At 41.6% G+C, this 15,587-nt stretch overlaps 1 protein-coding gene across 2 annotated transcripts in view; it reads right to left on the reverse strand.

The window, feature by feature from the left end:
- LOC138025035 (cytoplasmic dynein 1 heavy chain 1-like) overlaps positions 1 to 15,587 on the reverse strand; it is a 96,165-nt gene that overhangs the window by 19,022 nt on the left and 61,556 nt on the right. For both annotated transcript variants that reach the window (XM_068872276.1, XM_068872275.1), the window contains exons 57-71: positions 14,883 to 14,948; positions 14,285 to 14,372; positions 12,844 to 13,039; positions 12,222 to 12,339; positions 11,326 to 11,415; positions 10,713 to 10,838; positions 9,916 to 10,054; positions 9,269 to 9,369; positions 8,610 to 8,794; positions 7,656 to 7,725; positions 6,387 to 6,533; positions 5,700 to 5,850; positions 5,312 to 5,565; positions 4,059 to 4,193; positions 2,847 to 2,941 (exon numbers count right to left, since the gene is read on the reverse strand). In XM_068872276.1, the coding sequence (XP_068728377.1) occupies positions 2,847 to 2,941; positions 4,059 to 4,193; positions 5,312 to 5,565; positions 5,700 to 5,850; positions 6,387 to 6,533; positions 7,656 to 7,725; positions 8,610 to 8,794; positions 9,269 to 9,369; positions 9,916 to 10,054; positions 10,713 to 10,838; positions 11,326 to 11,415; positions 12,222 to 12,339; positions 12,844 to 13,039; positions 14,285 to 14,372; positions 14,883 to 14,948 (1,961 nt within the window). The remainder of the gene's footprint in view (positions 1 to 2,846; positions 2,942 to 4,058; positions 4,194 to 5,311; positions 5,566 to 5,699; positions 5,851 to 6,386; positions 6,534 to 7,655; positions 7,726 to 8,609; positions 8,795 to 9,268; positions 9,370 to 9,915; positions 10,055 to 10,712; positions 10,839 to 11,325; positions 11,416 to 12,221; positions 12,340 to 12,843; positions 13,040 to 14,284; positions 14,373 to 14,882; positions 14,949 to 15,587) is intronic.

Raw genomic sequence — 15,587 nt, forward strand, 5'->3', positions numbered from 1 at the left:
CATACTACATTCTAATTACCCACTATTTCGCGCGGGACCACTGTAAGTCCCAAGAGAGAATGGAAAACAATGCTCATGCAAAATTTTTAGGGCAGACAAAGAGAATTATGGTATTTTTGACTGTGGATAATTTACGACGTTGATGGAGGCAGATCATCGGGCTATTTTCCAAGCGCAGCCGATGACGTTTTCTAAACAATGAATTACAAGCTGCTTGTCTCCTTCAAGTTGGGTTTTTTGACACATAAGATCCCGCAAGCTGCCAGCTTTAAACACTGCCGTGTATAAATGAAGGTTATTTTCATTATCAAAGAGATAGTTTATTATTTAAGTCACACTTATACGCGGTCGGGAATGGTCATATTTAATGTAACATGAAAACCATCGAGAAAGTTTGCGAAGAAGTTATCGCAGACCAAATTCGTTGCTTTCAAGTGTATTTATTTGGCAGCTTTGTTTACCAATCCAGCCATGAAAGCAGTGACTGGAGAGGTGATGGAGGCTGCTTTCACACAGAAAGTGGGGAACCTTTACCAGAGGCCTACATGAAGGCAGAAGGGAATGATAGCAACAACGAATTCTATGGCGACGCCGACGGCAACGACGACGCTAGAAAACAATAGGCTTACTGAGCAAAAACAATGGCTCTGCATGCTCTGCAAGTGCGTTTTACATTTTGGTACATTTCTTTGCCGTCATCTCCTAAATGACGACGTGAAATGACCAAATTCAAGGTTCTGTGGAGGACGTTTACACATGACGATGAATTTTCAGTTCTCTCTCTACGCTTCCAACCCACTCATACCAGTTTAATTCCTCGACAGTTACTACACATTTTTAAAGTGAAACGACATGAAATTGTTTCGTAGTGATATGAATAACGCGAACTCCTATTTTTAAATGAAGTAGTCGTAGCCGTCGTCGTCCTCGTTTCGTAAGCTCCCTACTTAAGCGACGGCGACGGCAACGAGAACGTCATCTCAAAATATAAACTCGCGTTATCACTTAGAAAAGGACAAAAGTGAAAGACGCACGTGCAAGGCGTGCAAAGCTATTGTTTTTGCCCACTTAATATGCAAATTTGTGACGTTCTCGTTGCCGTCGCCGTTGTTGTTGCTTAAGCCCGCCGCAGACGGAAGGAAAGAGCTGAGCTAACTGCCTCGCGAGGCGTTTCCTCACGTGTGCGGGAAACATTTGGTGACAAATTTGCTTTGCGAGGCCGTGAGGAAAAAATAAAAAATAAATAAAACATGTTTGATATTTTTCGCCTCGCGAGGCAAATTCCTCATTGTGTGCGGCCATCGTGAGAATCGAGTTGAGCTTGGTCAATCAAGCATCCAATAAAAATACATGGCATTGTCACGTGACTTCAATGACGTCGGAATTTCTTTCTCCGACACCATCTTGAACCGCTGGAGTCACGTGAGTATGCCGTGTATTTTTATTGGATCCTTGATTAAACCAAGCTCAGCTCGATTCTCACGATGACCGCACACAGTGAGGAATTTATCTCGCGAGGCCAAAATATCAAACAGGTTTGATTTTATCCTCACGGCCTCGCGAGGTAAATTTCTCACCAAAATTTCCCCGCACACGTGAGGAAACGGCTGAGAAAACCGCCTTCCGAGGCAGTTTGCTCAGTTCGTTCCTCAAGTGTGCGGCGGGCTTTAAGTTCTCTGGTGAGTTTTAGCAACAACGACGACGGCTACGGCAACAACAACGTCACAAAGCAAGAACATCATTGGTTCAGGAAGAAAAAAATAATCGTGCACGCATTTCAGTGCACTTCTTTGTCGTAGTCCACAAAACAACAACGTGAGATCACCAAAAAAATAAAAAAATAAAATAAAAAAAAAAGGAAAGGAACTTTATTTAAGCGACTAGTCGTTCTAGCGCTGAAGCCTGAAGCACTAATTCGGGACACTGTAAATTGTAATTAACAATTAACACAAATCAAGTCGAATGTTGGTTTTTGAGGAGGGGGGAAACCGGAGAACCCGGGCCACATTGGTGGGAGACGAGTGCTCTCACCACTGCGCCATCCCTGCACCCCGAATTTCAGGTTTTGACGACGTGAGCACACAACAGGAAATCGTTCCCTTTTTATCTTCACATTAGAACCGTTCCTATAAATCCAGTTATAGGACAGCTTGCCCCTGTTGTTCAAGATGGAATAATCGCGAAATTCTTACGATAGCGCTAAGTTATATTTTGAAGTGAAATTGTAGTTGACGTCGCCATTGTCCTTGCTAAATTCCTTAACAACGTGAAATGACCAAATTTATGTTTCTAACTGACTAACTCGAACACACAAAGTCAATCTTCATTGTAACTCTTTGAAATTAAAATGGAAATGAAGCATGTGATAGAGCGGTTTTCAATTGAGTGTTGAAAGTAATTAGCGAATTGCTTTGGTTTATGATTACTTCACTCAGTGATTGGTTCAAAGTTCTCGCGCCACTTTCTCAACCAATCAGAAGTGAAACCAAAACCAATCGTGGCTCGCGCGTGCACATTTTCCCGCGTTTTGGGTCGGCTACGTGTAGTTACTTCGAGTTTTGATTGGTTTACTATATTGTCTCCGTCGTTTTTGATTGGCCAAAGTAATTACTTTGGTTTTGGTTTTACGACACTCGATTGAAACTCGCTCTCACGAACGGCGCAAACGCGGCAAAAACCATAGACTGGCAGACATAAAGCACTCAGTTTCCTTTTGTCCACCTTACTAGCGTTTTCACCTTGCTTCCGCGTAGATCGGGAGCGGTATCCCATCCCACAACTCCACGCGAAACGCTTAGCTTTTACGAAGGATTGACGTAGATTGTTTAAAGAAACTCGAGACTTACCCCGACAATCCACGCAGGTAAATTCGGCAGAGCAACATGGCAAACGTGATTCTGTCATCGTGCATCATTCCACGGGCTACCCTGTTGTACACAATCTGGAGAAGCAAATGCAAAACAAGTTGAAAAGCGTGATTCTGTCATCATGCAGCAGGCTACCTTGTTCTGCACAATCTGCAGAAGGGAAAACGTGGAAAAAGGAGAAGTTATCCCCTTCCTTGATGACCAAAGAACTGTTTTACATGATACCTCCCGCATGATCGTGTGTATGGCTCGGGCATCCTCGGAAAATCCGAGTGTGCCTAAACAAGACTATGACCTTCCGATTAGATAGGCCTTGGATAGGCCTTTGCTGCCACAAATCTCCTGTAACTCAATGGCAGAGTCTCCGAATTAGTAATCGGAGGGTCGTAAGTTCGACCCCTGCAAAGGGGCACTCGGAATTCTTCCCGCGTATACCCGAGACCCGCGCATACGGCAAGAGTTACTGAAATTTAAATTGATCAATCAGAATAAAGCGAGCGGGAAAAACTGTACAATCCGACGTCAAATCAATAGGTTCGCAGTTAAAGGACCAGAAAACCATTTAAAAGATTTTGTGGCAACTTTTTGTCAACAAACTTTGGCGCCAAAACTGGGTTACCGGCGAGCTGCGATTCGAATGTCAGCTGTTGTGCTTTGGCTGTTATTTGTGCGTTTTCTAACTATTTTAAGACGAATTCAGTCTGGTCTTTTTGAATGAAGTGTAAGAAGACGTCAAAACTGTATTGATAATGTATTTATTCGTGTTAACTTCGCGAAAAAAGACTTTGGTGGCGTCCTTTCCACAAGGTTGAACGACAACAACGTCGTTTACGCACAGAAATGCACCGTTTTCAGTGAAAGAGCAAATGATTGACAGGATAGCACAGTTTTTACTGCCCCGCGCACTGCGGGCTCGGGTTCCGTATCCACGGTCACATGCATGAAAAAAAATATATACAATGGAAATGTTACTCCAACATCGGGTAGCATAGCTGAGAGTGGGTTATAATGCTAAAGGTTCCAGCACAGGGCAAATGACTTCGTGAATACTGGCAGTCCAGCGGACATAATTTTTTTTCAATAAAGTTGCGAGTTTCAACATCTGTCATGTGTGACTAACTTCGAGTAATTTGCTTGGCTGGAGACGTCGTGAACAATAATCGACTGGACCAACTTGTTCCTAGTGCTTACCTGGAAAAGATCACTGGACAGAACTTTCAGTCTCTGCTGTGGGTCTTTCATTCCTTTCAACTTCGGGTTCTCATATAAGACGCACTGAAATATATCCAGGAAAAACTGCAGCGAGAACTGGTACAGAAAATGTACCTAAAGGAAAGAAAAGTAAAGAATAAGTTACGGCTCGTCTATCGTTATTTAGCGCGTTTTCTACATGAATATACCCCCAATGCACTTCATAACAATAGGGAGAGAAAGAGATTAAACACAACGTGCTGAAAATGTTGCACCCGGAACCGCTGCAACAAATCCGGCCAGTGACCACAGCGGTATTAGAAACGGTAAATGGAAAAATCATCATCATATCTTTCTTTATCCTCTGATTCTTAGAGTGGCTTGGTGTGGGTAATATTTCCGAGCAATTACCCTCCTAACCATGATATATCACAGAAAACAGACCACAATACCGGTAACTCTAGTGTGCGGGTGCTTTTACGTGTCACAGGGTTACGGATGAACATTGAAGGGATATCCTTATTCAAGAAGACTAGAGAGTCGACTACGACAACCCCACGAAACAATAATATAATTGGTTAAAAGAGGAAAAATAATCGTGCTGAACGTGCTGCACGTGTGGCACGCTTTTTATTGCTGTACTCTGCATAACAACAGCGTGAAATCACCAAATGTTTTAAGGACGGTGCTTCCTATTGTTATTGCGCATAAGTTCTGCGCATCTCGAGATACTCGGATTTCCTATGGGTGGTGCTTATTAATACAGAGATATTTTTGGGCGGTTGAAAACTACGCGGAGAAAGCAGATCTCAGCAAGTGCTCTTGGTATCCAAAAAGAAAATTGGGGGAGACCACGCATTTTTCAGAGATAATACTTTAAAACTTTTTCAAATATTGTTGATTAATTATCTTCGAAAAATGCGTGGTTACCCCCAATTTTCTTTCTGGATTTCAATAGATCTGCTTTTCCCACGTATTCAGTAAACCGCACAAAAATACCTTTGAACCGACAACGTGAGAATCTTTCATTCTTTTACTCTGAAACCGCTCGTATAAATTCAATTTTAGGATAATTCACCCATATTGTACGAATTGAACAAGATGAAATAACCGCGAAAGACTTAGGGATCGTGCAAAGTTACATTTTGAAGTGACGTTTTCGACACCGTCGCCATAGTGGATCTTAAAAGTCCATAATGTGTGTATCTGGGACGGAGAGGAGCCTGTTGTTAACTCCAAGTCCACTGACTCACCAGGTTAAGTCCCTCCATGGTGAAGTAAATACTGCTACAATAGTGTGACAGGGCTCCGTATTGATCAGACACTGCCTCAACCTCGGCCATCACAACATCTGTTTCTTCCACTTTACGAGTGATTTCCGCTGCTTCTTCCTTCAATTTCTCCAGAGTTGCGATGATTCGATCATCGTCCAGGATTCTTCCTTTGGCGTCATTCAAGGCCTGGAGCAGAGACTTCTCAAGATGGCGGAGACGAAGATGAAATTCACCTGGTAATGTGCACGAAGGGAAATGTGGGTTACAGCAAAAGGAGAAAATAAAGATTTTAAATGAAGAAGGACCAAAGGAATTAAACTATGACTGATTTTGCAAGAGAATGGAAGGGGAAAAAGAGATTGGTTACCTTGAAGCTTGAGTAAGTCAGATCTCTTCTCGTCAACATCAGGTCGCTCGGCCTTCAGAACTTGATTCAAACATTGACTCTGTAAACTGCTACGAGTCACAGTGAAGTTCACAAATGTAACGCGACTGCAGAGGTCTGGTGGAAATTCCACCTAAAAAAGGACAAATGAATTAGTGCTTCACCAAGTCTGAACTGGGCAAATATAATGACCTACAAAATGGATATAATGGTTGCAGATATTCTTGACGTTCCAGTGGTACCTCCACAGAAAAGCGTTTAAAATTGTAGGGACATTTCGCGCCATGCAGACCAATCTAACTCACTCCTCCTTCCACCACTTTCCCCCAATCAATGTTAAATTTTCTGCGCTGAACGTCCCAAATCGGCTGTATAACTGTTTGCTTTTATCAACCTTGCAGGAAGGAGAAAGTGGGACAGTGAACACAAAATAGGTTGTTATCGTGATTTACATAAACGATGGTTTTCCCCGTATTTCCTAACGTTTTTTTTGACAGCCTCAAGGATGTTTGCCCTCCCATCGTAGTTATTTTTAACTAAACTTGCGACCATTTATGTGAAAGCTACGGAGCTGCATTCTCCTGTGCCGGGCGCTGTTCATTATGAAGTCCAGGGTGATTTCTTTTATTAGGCTGTCGGTGAAATCCTAAACTAAATTGCTGGACTTACCGTCGGGTCTCTTGTGGAGAGGAAGATGGTAAATGAAGGTGACAAATCAATATCTTGATCTCCGAGTGTGATCAAAACACGACCACCTGTGCGACGCAGTTCACGATTCAAAACTGGATTGAGAATTGGATCGTAGCTCTCAACATCCTGAAAAACAAGAACGGTAAAAGGAGAAAGGTAAATTTGATACAAAAACAGGCACGGAATTCACTCGACCAAATTCAGAAAGTTCGACCTTTTAAACTCATTCTTGCGACGCGTACCGAGTTGTTGGTAGTAAGAGCATCCATCTGTTGACTTTTGACGACATGTGTTCACACAACAATCGACCCAATTCCCTTTCACACGGGCAGATTACTAAATGGACATGTGTTACTGGGTTGGCTCACAGAGCCGTTGATCACACTTGGCATGATTAAAAACATCGAGTTTATGCAATTAGATGTTCTTAGTTCGAGTAATAATGCTGAGAATTCTAAAGCACCGGTCGAAGCTATGGCCCCTCTTCAAGGTTTTTTGCGCATCCTTTAGGGCCGATTTACACGGTACGATTTTTGTCGCATGCGACAAGCCTATGACAGGCCTACGACATGACTTACGATTGGCGTGTACTTCAGAAAAATGTCGTAGCATTTTAAAACATGTTTTAAAACGCTGCGACAATCTTAAGTCATGTCGTAGGCCTGTCGTAAGCTTGTCGCGTGCGACAAAAATCCTACCGTGTAAATCGGCCCTTACAAATATAAATACGTTGAAACATGAATGAACCGTGTATTAAATTCTAACGGTTTTCGTCTTGATACATCAGGGTCATCAATAGTAGGGCACACGATATCCACCTTCAGTGGTCAAGGGGCTTAACAAAAATGACGAGACCATCGCATCACGTGGACAATGGCTAACTCTTTACGCACATTGGGTTACTCAACGTTTCACATTACTCCTGGAGCAATTTAAGTGGAGACTAGAACAGCGCTTTTTCGTCCTGCTTAGAGAAGGGTAAAAACTCTAGTATCATTCACAGTTATCACAAACGACAGCACTTTTCCTTGTTTATTGTTTATCTCAAAGACTCCTCAGTGTTGGCTCGACCCGAGGATAGCCTTGCCAACTGGTGGCCCAGTTCTTTCGCATTTGAACCAACCGGTCGGTATCGGGCTCGGCAAACTTCATCTTAACTCAAATGCAGTATATCTAAAGCAGGAAGAAAAACGCTGACCATACATAAGGTTTGCAACTGCATGATAAAGAGAAATCTGTTCAACTCACCTGGACAAGCAGTGGGTTACCAAACCTGAGAGCGCTTTCCAGATTCTTACGGAATGCATCATCGAGGAAGCTACAACAAAAAACGGAAATAAACAAGGGTGAACGGAAAACAATCTGATCTCGGGCTTAAGAAATACATGCTCTACAATGTAGCCAGAAGATGTCTGAAGCTGAAACAGGCAAGAAAATTTTGCTTTCAAATTTAGCCCAATTGATTTGGACGATACATTAATCTGATTCCATTAAAGAGCCGGACTTGAATTCTCAAGGTCCCGGGTTGAAGTCTTCCTCTGACAAATCTTAGCGCCAGTCGGACGACAAGCAAAATAGTTTGGACTATTAAGGAAATTTGATGATGCAATCCTTGACAAAATTGTTGGGACACTTAAGTTCCTCCCCCATACCTAGACAAACTATTATCTCTCCCGTCAAACAATGTGATTGCCGAGGGATATTTGCATTATTTTGGGTGGGAAAAGGGGAAGGACTATTGCTGTGCCTTTCTTGTAGTTATCAGAGAGCTTCAGTAACAAGGGCAACGAGATTGTCATGTCAAAATGTAAATGTTCGCGTTATTTTAATCACTTCGTGACTATTTCAACCTTTCTAATATGACAAGGGTGTGGTAGTTTCTCAAGAATGTCACTGGTCGGAACGGCGCTTAATTTAGCGGAGAAAATGAAAATTTATCCTCAAGTCCTTCAGAAAACCTCAAATTTGACTAGTTCACGTTGTTGTTTTGCAGACGACGGCAAAGAAATGGACAAGAGTGAACGCGCACGTACAAGGAGTACAAAGCTATTATTTTTGCCCACTAAATATCCAATCCTACTATCTATCTCGAGAAAAGTCTCAACGATTTTTAACCAGGCTTATACCTGTTGCACAAGGGCTAAGAAATTCCATATAGACTATCCTTAGTTTGACGACATTAAGTGGTAATTTAGGTACTACCTCGTTTTGTTGATCTTCCTTCCTTTGTACTCATTCAGAAGGAACTCTGTGGCTTGTCCAGAGGGGTCGATGATCAGTGGATAACGGTTGAATCTTTTCAGCATAATGGCATTCTCTGTGCAAAGATCATCTGCAGGCAACGAGTTTGCCTGCCACTGAAGACGTTCGTCGGCGGTAGACAAGTACTGAAAACATACACACAAACTGGTTAAGCAAAAAATGCAGTCAATTTACCTTAAGACTTGGTCAAACGGCGCATATTAGTGGATGAATAATGAATAGTCCTGATGAAAGTCGAGATTCTCCATCCCGTTTGACCCTAAGCTATCACGCACTCTCAACGACCTTGAACATATTCAGATTTTTCGTGACAGTGGATGATACTGAGATTACTCAGTTTGACCACCAGTTCGATAGTCAGTGATAATTAACGACACTGTGTTTTGGCCCTGTCACAAGAAGCTCACGCAAACAGGTTATGTGAGAAAGCTTAACTATACTTTTCGGACGTATATTAACCGTTTGGCAATGGGAACCGAATGATATTTGATGACAGTCAGTGGCGTGATGGATTCTTAAGGGTGCATAATTAAAATGAGGGTAACGTGGCAGAGGCAATGGAACTGAAAATAAAACTTGACTGAAGTCACTTTGCTTACCTCCACTCTGGCAATATCCGGCCTGAACTGAATGTGTGCTTGCTGCAAGTGCGAAGACCAGGAAGTAAATAAATTCTGACGCAGCTGTTGATCGAAGTAGCCTGAAAATCAAAAACACTTTTGGTTCATTTGTGTTGTTATAGAAGTCAAGTCAAATCAAGTCACTTTTTATTTTCACTCACACAAATATTATTTGCAAAGAACTAGTATTAAGACAATTTCAAGATCTAAAAACAACATAAACACAGATAACCAAAATACAACAAGGGACACCTAAATAGTTCAGGGAACTAATCCAGTAGGTGACCCAAAGGAAAATAAAATTAAGGAACACAGTGCTGAAACATTATAGTGCGAAAATAAAGTTCTATTCTATTCGATCTCAACCTGACTCCGAGGGTTTTTCTCCGGGTACTCCGGTTTTCCTCCCTCAGCAAAACCGACTCCCAGCCTATTCCATCTGGCTGTGCTGCTGTGCTCCGAGGTCATACATGGGCTGTGTTTAGGGGCCGAGCGACTAGCCGGCAGCACAGCTCCTTCGGTCCGATCTCGTCGAGCCGCGCCCTTAGCAATTCAGTCTCCGCCTGCGAGTAAGGGCGTTTAGCAGGTTACGTATTACGTATTATTACGTATTTTTAATTTCTGACCTGCATAAGCCAAGAATGCTGAAGACAACAAGACATCTCCGACAATAGTTCCCATCTGTGTCTGGAAGGCATTACTGCTTGTCTCCCACCTTTGTCTTTCAACCGACAAACTGCGCAACAAAGCGGTGCTGCGGCTTACCTAAAAAAACATAACACAACAGAACTTAACGAACAAGCTACCTTGGTCGACATGGATGCTACGTCCACTGATATTCATATTATTAATATCAATATCGTGCCAATATCGGTATGATGGATTCTACCTTTACCGATACCTGAAGAGTATCGATACCAATGCTAAAGAAAATGTTAGTTTTTCGTTTTTCAGGAAAAATGGAATTGTTTTTAAAGTGAGTGGGGTGGGAAATATACCTAACTGACCTCCTACTATTTTAGGAGCCTCGCTCCTCTCTATGCTTTTGTTCAAATTCATCTACACATGATTGGCAATCAAGAATGGCGATCAAACCTCTTTGGGCAGCGCGACTTCGAAGTTAACAAACGAGGATGACTTGAATACAGACATCGTTTTTACGTCTGCTAGTCACGTGAGCAAACTATTGGTAATAAAAAACCCGATGTTTGTATCGATAACATTACGATCCATTGAACATACATGGTTACGCACTATTTCCGCCAGATATTGTACCAGTCCACAGAATATCGATAACAGCAATAGTTACAATACTTATTAACCAAGACAACAACAATACAGTCATTACAGAACAGTTTCAACAAGTTTTCGATGCATTCTTGAAATACAGCCTGGCGCTTCATTGCCAAAACGGCCATCTTACCTTAGCTTCGACAGCAGCAAGATCGGCTTTAATGGCCTGTGCCTGACTTATAAGAGCAGCGTATTCCTCTTTGTAGCGAGCGATGCTCTTCTCGAGTTCGGCAATGACATGGCTTATCTCGTCAGCCTATAACCAATATCACAGAATTAGAGAAGGCCATCGAAATTCGTATTTGAGAATCAGATGTTAAACTTTAAAATCCTTTAAAAAGAATACTGATTTCAAAGGAATTTGTGAAATGCTAAGACTTTATTTTCTTTTTTTCGCTCTTCGTCCAATAGAACATGACGTGGGATTCGGCTCTGAGCCTTTTCTCAATAAATGTTTTGCTTTGGACCGCTATTTTCCTACGCATTTGCATGATTCAACTCTCAAAGTATTGTAATCTGTGTTCCTAATGTCAAATCATTCTAATCTATTTTGTATTGACTTCTAATTTAACTTCTCATTTTTCGACTTCAAAAGACAACATTGTTGAAGTCACGTGAGCCTATTCTTTGAACGAAAAGTAATAGTTGCTGTAGGAAAGGATCTTAGCACATCAACGTATCTCTCTCGTATCATTGTTCAGCTAATTAAAAATTAATCATGACAATAATGTTTGTTGGTTGACCTTGATTCTGCTGGCCTGAGCTTCAATCTCCAAACTCTTCAGCTCATTCCTTAATGGATCCACTTTGGTGAGCATGTCTGCATAACTGATCTGCGCAGAAAGAGAAAGATAATGAAAGAGCGTTTTTCAATTGAGTGTCGAAAGTAATTAGTGAATTGCTTTGGTTTTGCATTACTTTACTCAGTGATTGCTTCAAAGTTCTCGCGCCACTTTTTCAACCAATGACAAGTAAAACCATAACCAATCGTGGCTCGCGCGTGCTCATTTTCCCGCGCTTTGTGTCGGCCACGTGTAATTACTTCGAGTTTTGATTGGTTTACTGGATTGTCTCCGTCCTTTTTGATTGACCAAAATAATTACTTTGGTTTTGGTTTTACGACACTCGATTGAAACTAGCTCTATGATAAACAAATTGAAATTGTTAAAATTGCTTCAACAAAAATCAATAATTTCTTATTACCTTTACTCAAGCATAAAATACTTGTACAAAAAAAATATATGATGAAATTTGGCAGCACTTCCAAGACGTCATGCAGGACCAAGAAGGAAAACTCTACAATTTGGCCCAATTTGTTTCCAATTCACTTTCATTCTACCATTCTCACATTGAACACACTGCCCTTTGCCAGAGTCATTACTTTCGACACAAAAAAGTGTTCAAAATCTCCAATTGAAACTTTTGGCTACATGGAATGCATCTTATTCCAAAATTGCCGCCATTTTAGTATTCTTTTGTTTCCTTGAAAATTGGCACTTTAAGCCTCCCTTTCAATCGTAAAATTCAAAAGAATATTCAACCTTAAAACGAGACCAAAAGGGTTAGGTGTTAAGGTGTGTGTCCTTCGAAGTTTAATTCCAATACGAGAAAACACGTTTGTCCAAACGAATAAACTCACCTGTGCCACGGCCCACTTGACAAGAGGCCCACATGCTACGCTGGCGCGGTTCACTTTCTCAAAATTGTAATCTGGATTGCTCATGTATTTGCTCAACATGATCTTACGGATGTCATCCCTAACAAATACCAGAATCACGTTAACTCTGGTGGTAAACTTCAGGCTGGTTTACATAAACGATGGAAAAAGAGTACTACGTTACAATCTGTTGACGTTGATAAAGTTTAAGCCGTGAGCAATTTTTTTCCCATTACGATCGTTAAGCTGGCAGAAGAATTAAGCAAAGCTGGGCTTGAGACACGAAAAAAAGTACTTCAAACTATCCTTAATTCCTTCGACCTTGCCGTCTACTTTTCTTGAAAGCTAGTCAAATTCTTGATTGCAAGCTAACAGCACACACTGTGTAACTTTGGGGTGAAAGAACTCTAATAGGCTACTTTAAAAATACCACAATACTCTTTTGTTTGCCCTTCAATATTTTGTATATATAAGCATTGTTTCCAGTTTCTCTTTGGACTTACAATGGTCCCAAGAGAAAATAAAAACAATCCTCATCCAAAAAAACTGGGGGGCAAAACAAAGAGAATTATGGTATTTTTGAAAGTGGCGTGTCAATACGTACGAGATGTCCTCAGTGGAAAAGTTCACAACAGTGGAAATGAAATTGTCCTTGATTATGACACCGCGGATGGCTCGCCAGTCTGTCGCTTTTTCACCAAGAAGAAGGCAGATGGACTCCAAAGCCAACTTGACAGCAGGTGGAGGATTACCCATAGAACGGACCTCGACTAAGTGCTGTTTCTTGATGGATTGTACAGCTGCAGCGAATAATAAAAAATGAGTTTATAAGTTTTATAAGTCTGAGTTTGCAACTGCTGAAGTGGTTTCTATAACTACGATGATTTTCTTGAGTAATCGTTAGTTATTAACCTACAGTAGCATATTGATAGTAATGATTCCAAGTTCAAGTAAGGCCTTTTTTTACACCCAATTAATCCATCAGAGATCAACCCTAGTATTGGAATTGGGCCCACACGCGGACAGAGAAAAACTCTGACCAGGGTGGGAATTGAAGCCACGACCTTCGGATTTACATCTCACATACCCACGGCCTGCTCCCGTTCTGATCAAACCGGAAGGTCGAGGGCTCAAATCCCACCCTGGTCGGAGTTTTTCTCTGTCCTTGTGTGGGCCCAATTCCAATACTAGGGTTGATCTCTGATGGAATAATTGGGTATAAAAAACACAGTAGTGTTAGGCCTCACTCGAACTCGGAATCATTACTTAATTTGAGTGTCAGAAGTTACTGTACTGTAATTCCTTTGGGTTCGCAATGCGAAGCCTAATAATTAACTTGGAAATCTCGCACCACTTTCGCCACTTTGAAAGAAAAGGACTTCTTTACATGCAGTTAGATTCAGTCAAACGGTTAGGCTTCAGGGATAAAAACAATCGGCTGTAGTGAACTAAATCAAGAAAATTACTCTGGGCAATAAATGAGTCAAAGTGCAAGGCAAATACTGAGCACTGGAAAATGCGTCGAAACCCAGAACAACCGGTTTTGCATTTGAGTCACATTGGCTAAGAAATGGCACCAGATCTTTAGGCCAATTACCAATCATCACCAATCGCACTTAATTTAAATACGTAAAACCAAAGAAATCACCAAGTTACAGTTCACAAAAAAACTGCACATTTATTCGTTCCTGCATGCTTTGTTCCCTCCTGTCAGTGCCAAGCTATCTCCTTTTTATTCTTGGTTCCTTCTTAGTTTGGTCTGTAACCAGTACCCGTCTCAGTTTCGTCCATAACCCGCAATTCAATTATACATATTTCATTCATGGAGTCCTTCATGGAAACACATGAGCCCAACAAATTGATCTGCTCCCAACTGTGTGGCTTCATAGCTCAGTTGGTAGAGCATTTTGCATCGGCATCGCAGAGGTCACGTGTTCGAATCTCGTTGGAGCCACCTGAATATTTCAGGTTTCTACAAAAGACAATTGCTTAAATTGTCCAGATACGTGCACGGATCATCTCTCAAAAAGCAAAGCAATACCTACCCGTTTTAGCATCCTGAACAGCAGGCTCGACTTTGGCCAATTCAGCGATGACACTGGTTTGCTTCTCTTTGATCTGTTTGGTTTGTTTCTAAACATAACACACACAAAACAATGAACCTCAAACGACAAATTAGATGTCAGAAATCGCGAGTTGATTTATTCTTTTGATAAGCTCACAAGAAAGTTTGTTTATTTCAATCGCAATTGTTAAATCTTTCATCGGGAAGAGCAATTAACCAATCAAGATGAACTGATTTCCCATTAGCACCACGTGCTAATTCCGGTATAGTGTTTTAATTATAGAACACGAACATGTAGAGCTTTGAGAGAGAATTGAAAATCATACAACCGTGGGTGCCTTTTAGAGGAAAATACATCGGGAAAATCATTGGGCTGGCAGCAATTTTTGGTTGTCACTCAGGTGATCAACAGCCAAGTTTTTCATCGAAAACAAAAGAAAACGTTTGCATCATAACATATAGTTCAATTCCCGGAGTATTGGGCTGGGACACCAATATGGCGGCCGTGATGTCACGTGAAAACCGAGACCCAACACAAATAATCTTTTCTTCAATCTCTCACAGCATTTCCTACTGACCTCAATAGTGGACTGAATTTCCATGGAAGTAACTTTCTTTTTCTCGGCTTCTTGTTGGTCTTTCACCTGCAAAGCAAGTTTATTTGCTTTTTGTCATCAGCTGTATTAGATACATCGAGAGTCTGTTGAGTTCACTGATTGCCTCCATTGTTTGTGTTTGATTTTCTAAGCAAACCCAAGTTTAGTAAGGCCGTGACAAACAGTGTTGTTATTATCAAAGAGGTGATTATAGGGGACCAGGGATGGCGTAGTAAGGATAGCACTCGCCCACGAATGTTGACCGGGTTTAGGAGGCGGTGTGGCCCAGTGGTTAGGGCGCTTGCCTTGAGATCCGGCGATCCCGGGTTCAAGACCCGCTCTGACCACTCGCTGAATTTGTTCCTGGTAGTCCCTGGTGCAACGTCCCAGCTGCACTTGTAAATAGCCAACTGGTTTGCCTCCGGCCAGTTGGGATTCTTAAAAGTTGTTGTTGTTGTGTTCTGTTGTTTCGTTGATTGTTTCATTGGCCCTGAAAAGCCCCTATGGGAAGCGGTCAATTGAGTATGAAATGTAATGTAATGTAATGTTTAGATCCCGGACTCGAGGCCATATGTGGGTTAAATTTGTTGTTGGATCTTTTCTCTGCTCCGAGAAGTTTTTCTCCGATTTTCCTCTCTCCTCAAAGTCCAATTCGATGCGGATGCAGGACCCTCCCGAAAGCCACTT

The sequence above is a fragment of the Montipora capricornis genome, chromosome 11, assembly GCF_036669925.1.
Source record: "Montipora capricornis isolate CH-2021 chromosome 11, ASM3666992v2, whole genome shotgun sequence".
Lineage (NCBI taxonomy): Eukaryota > Metazoa > Cnidaria > Anthozoa > Scleractinia > Acroporidae > Montipora > Montipora capricornis.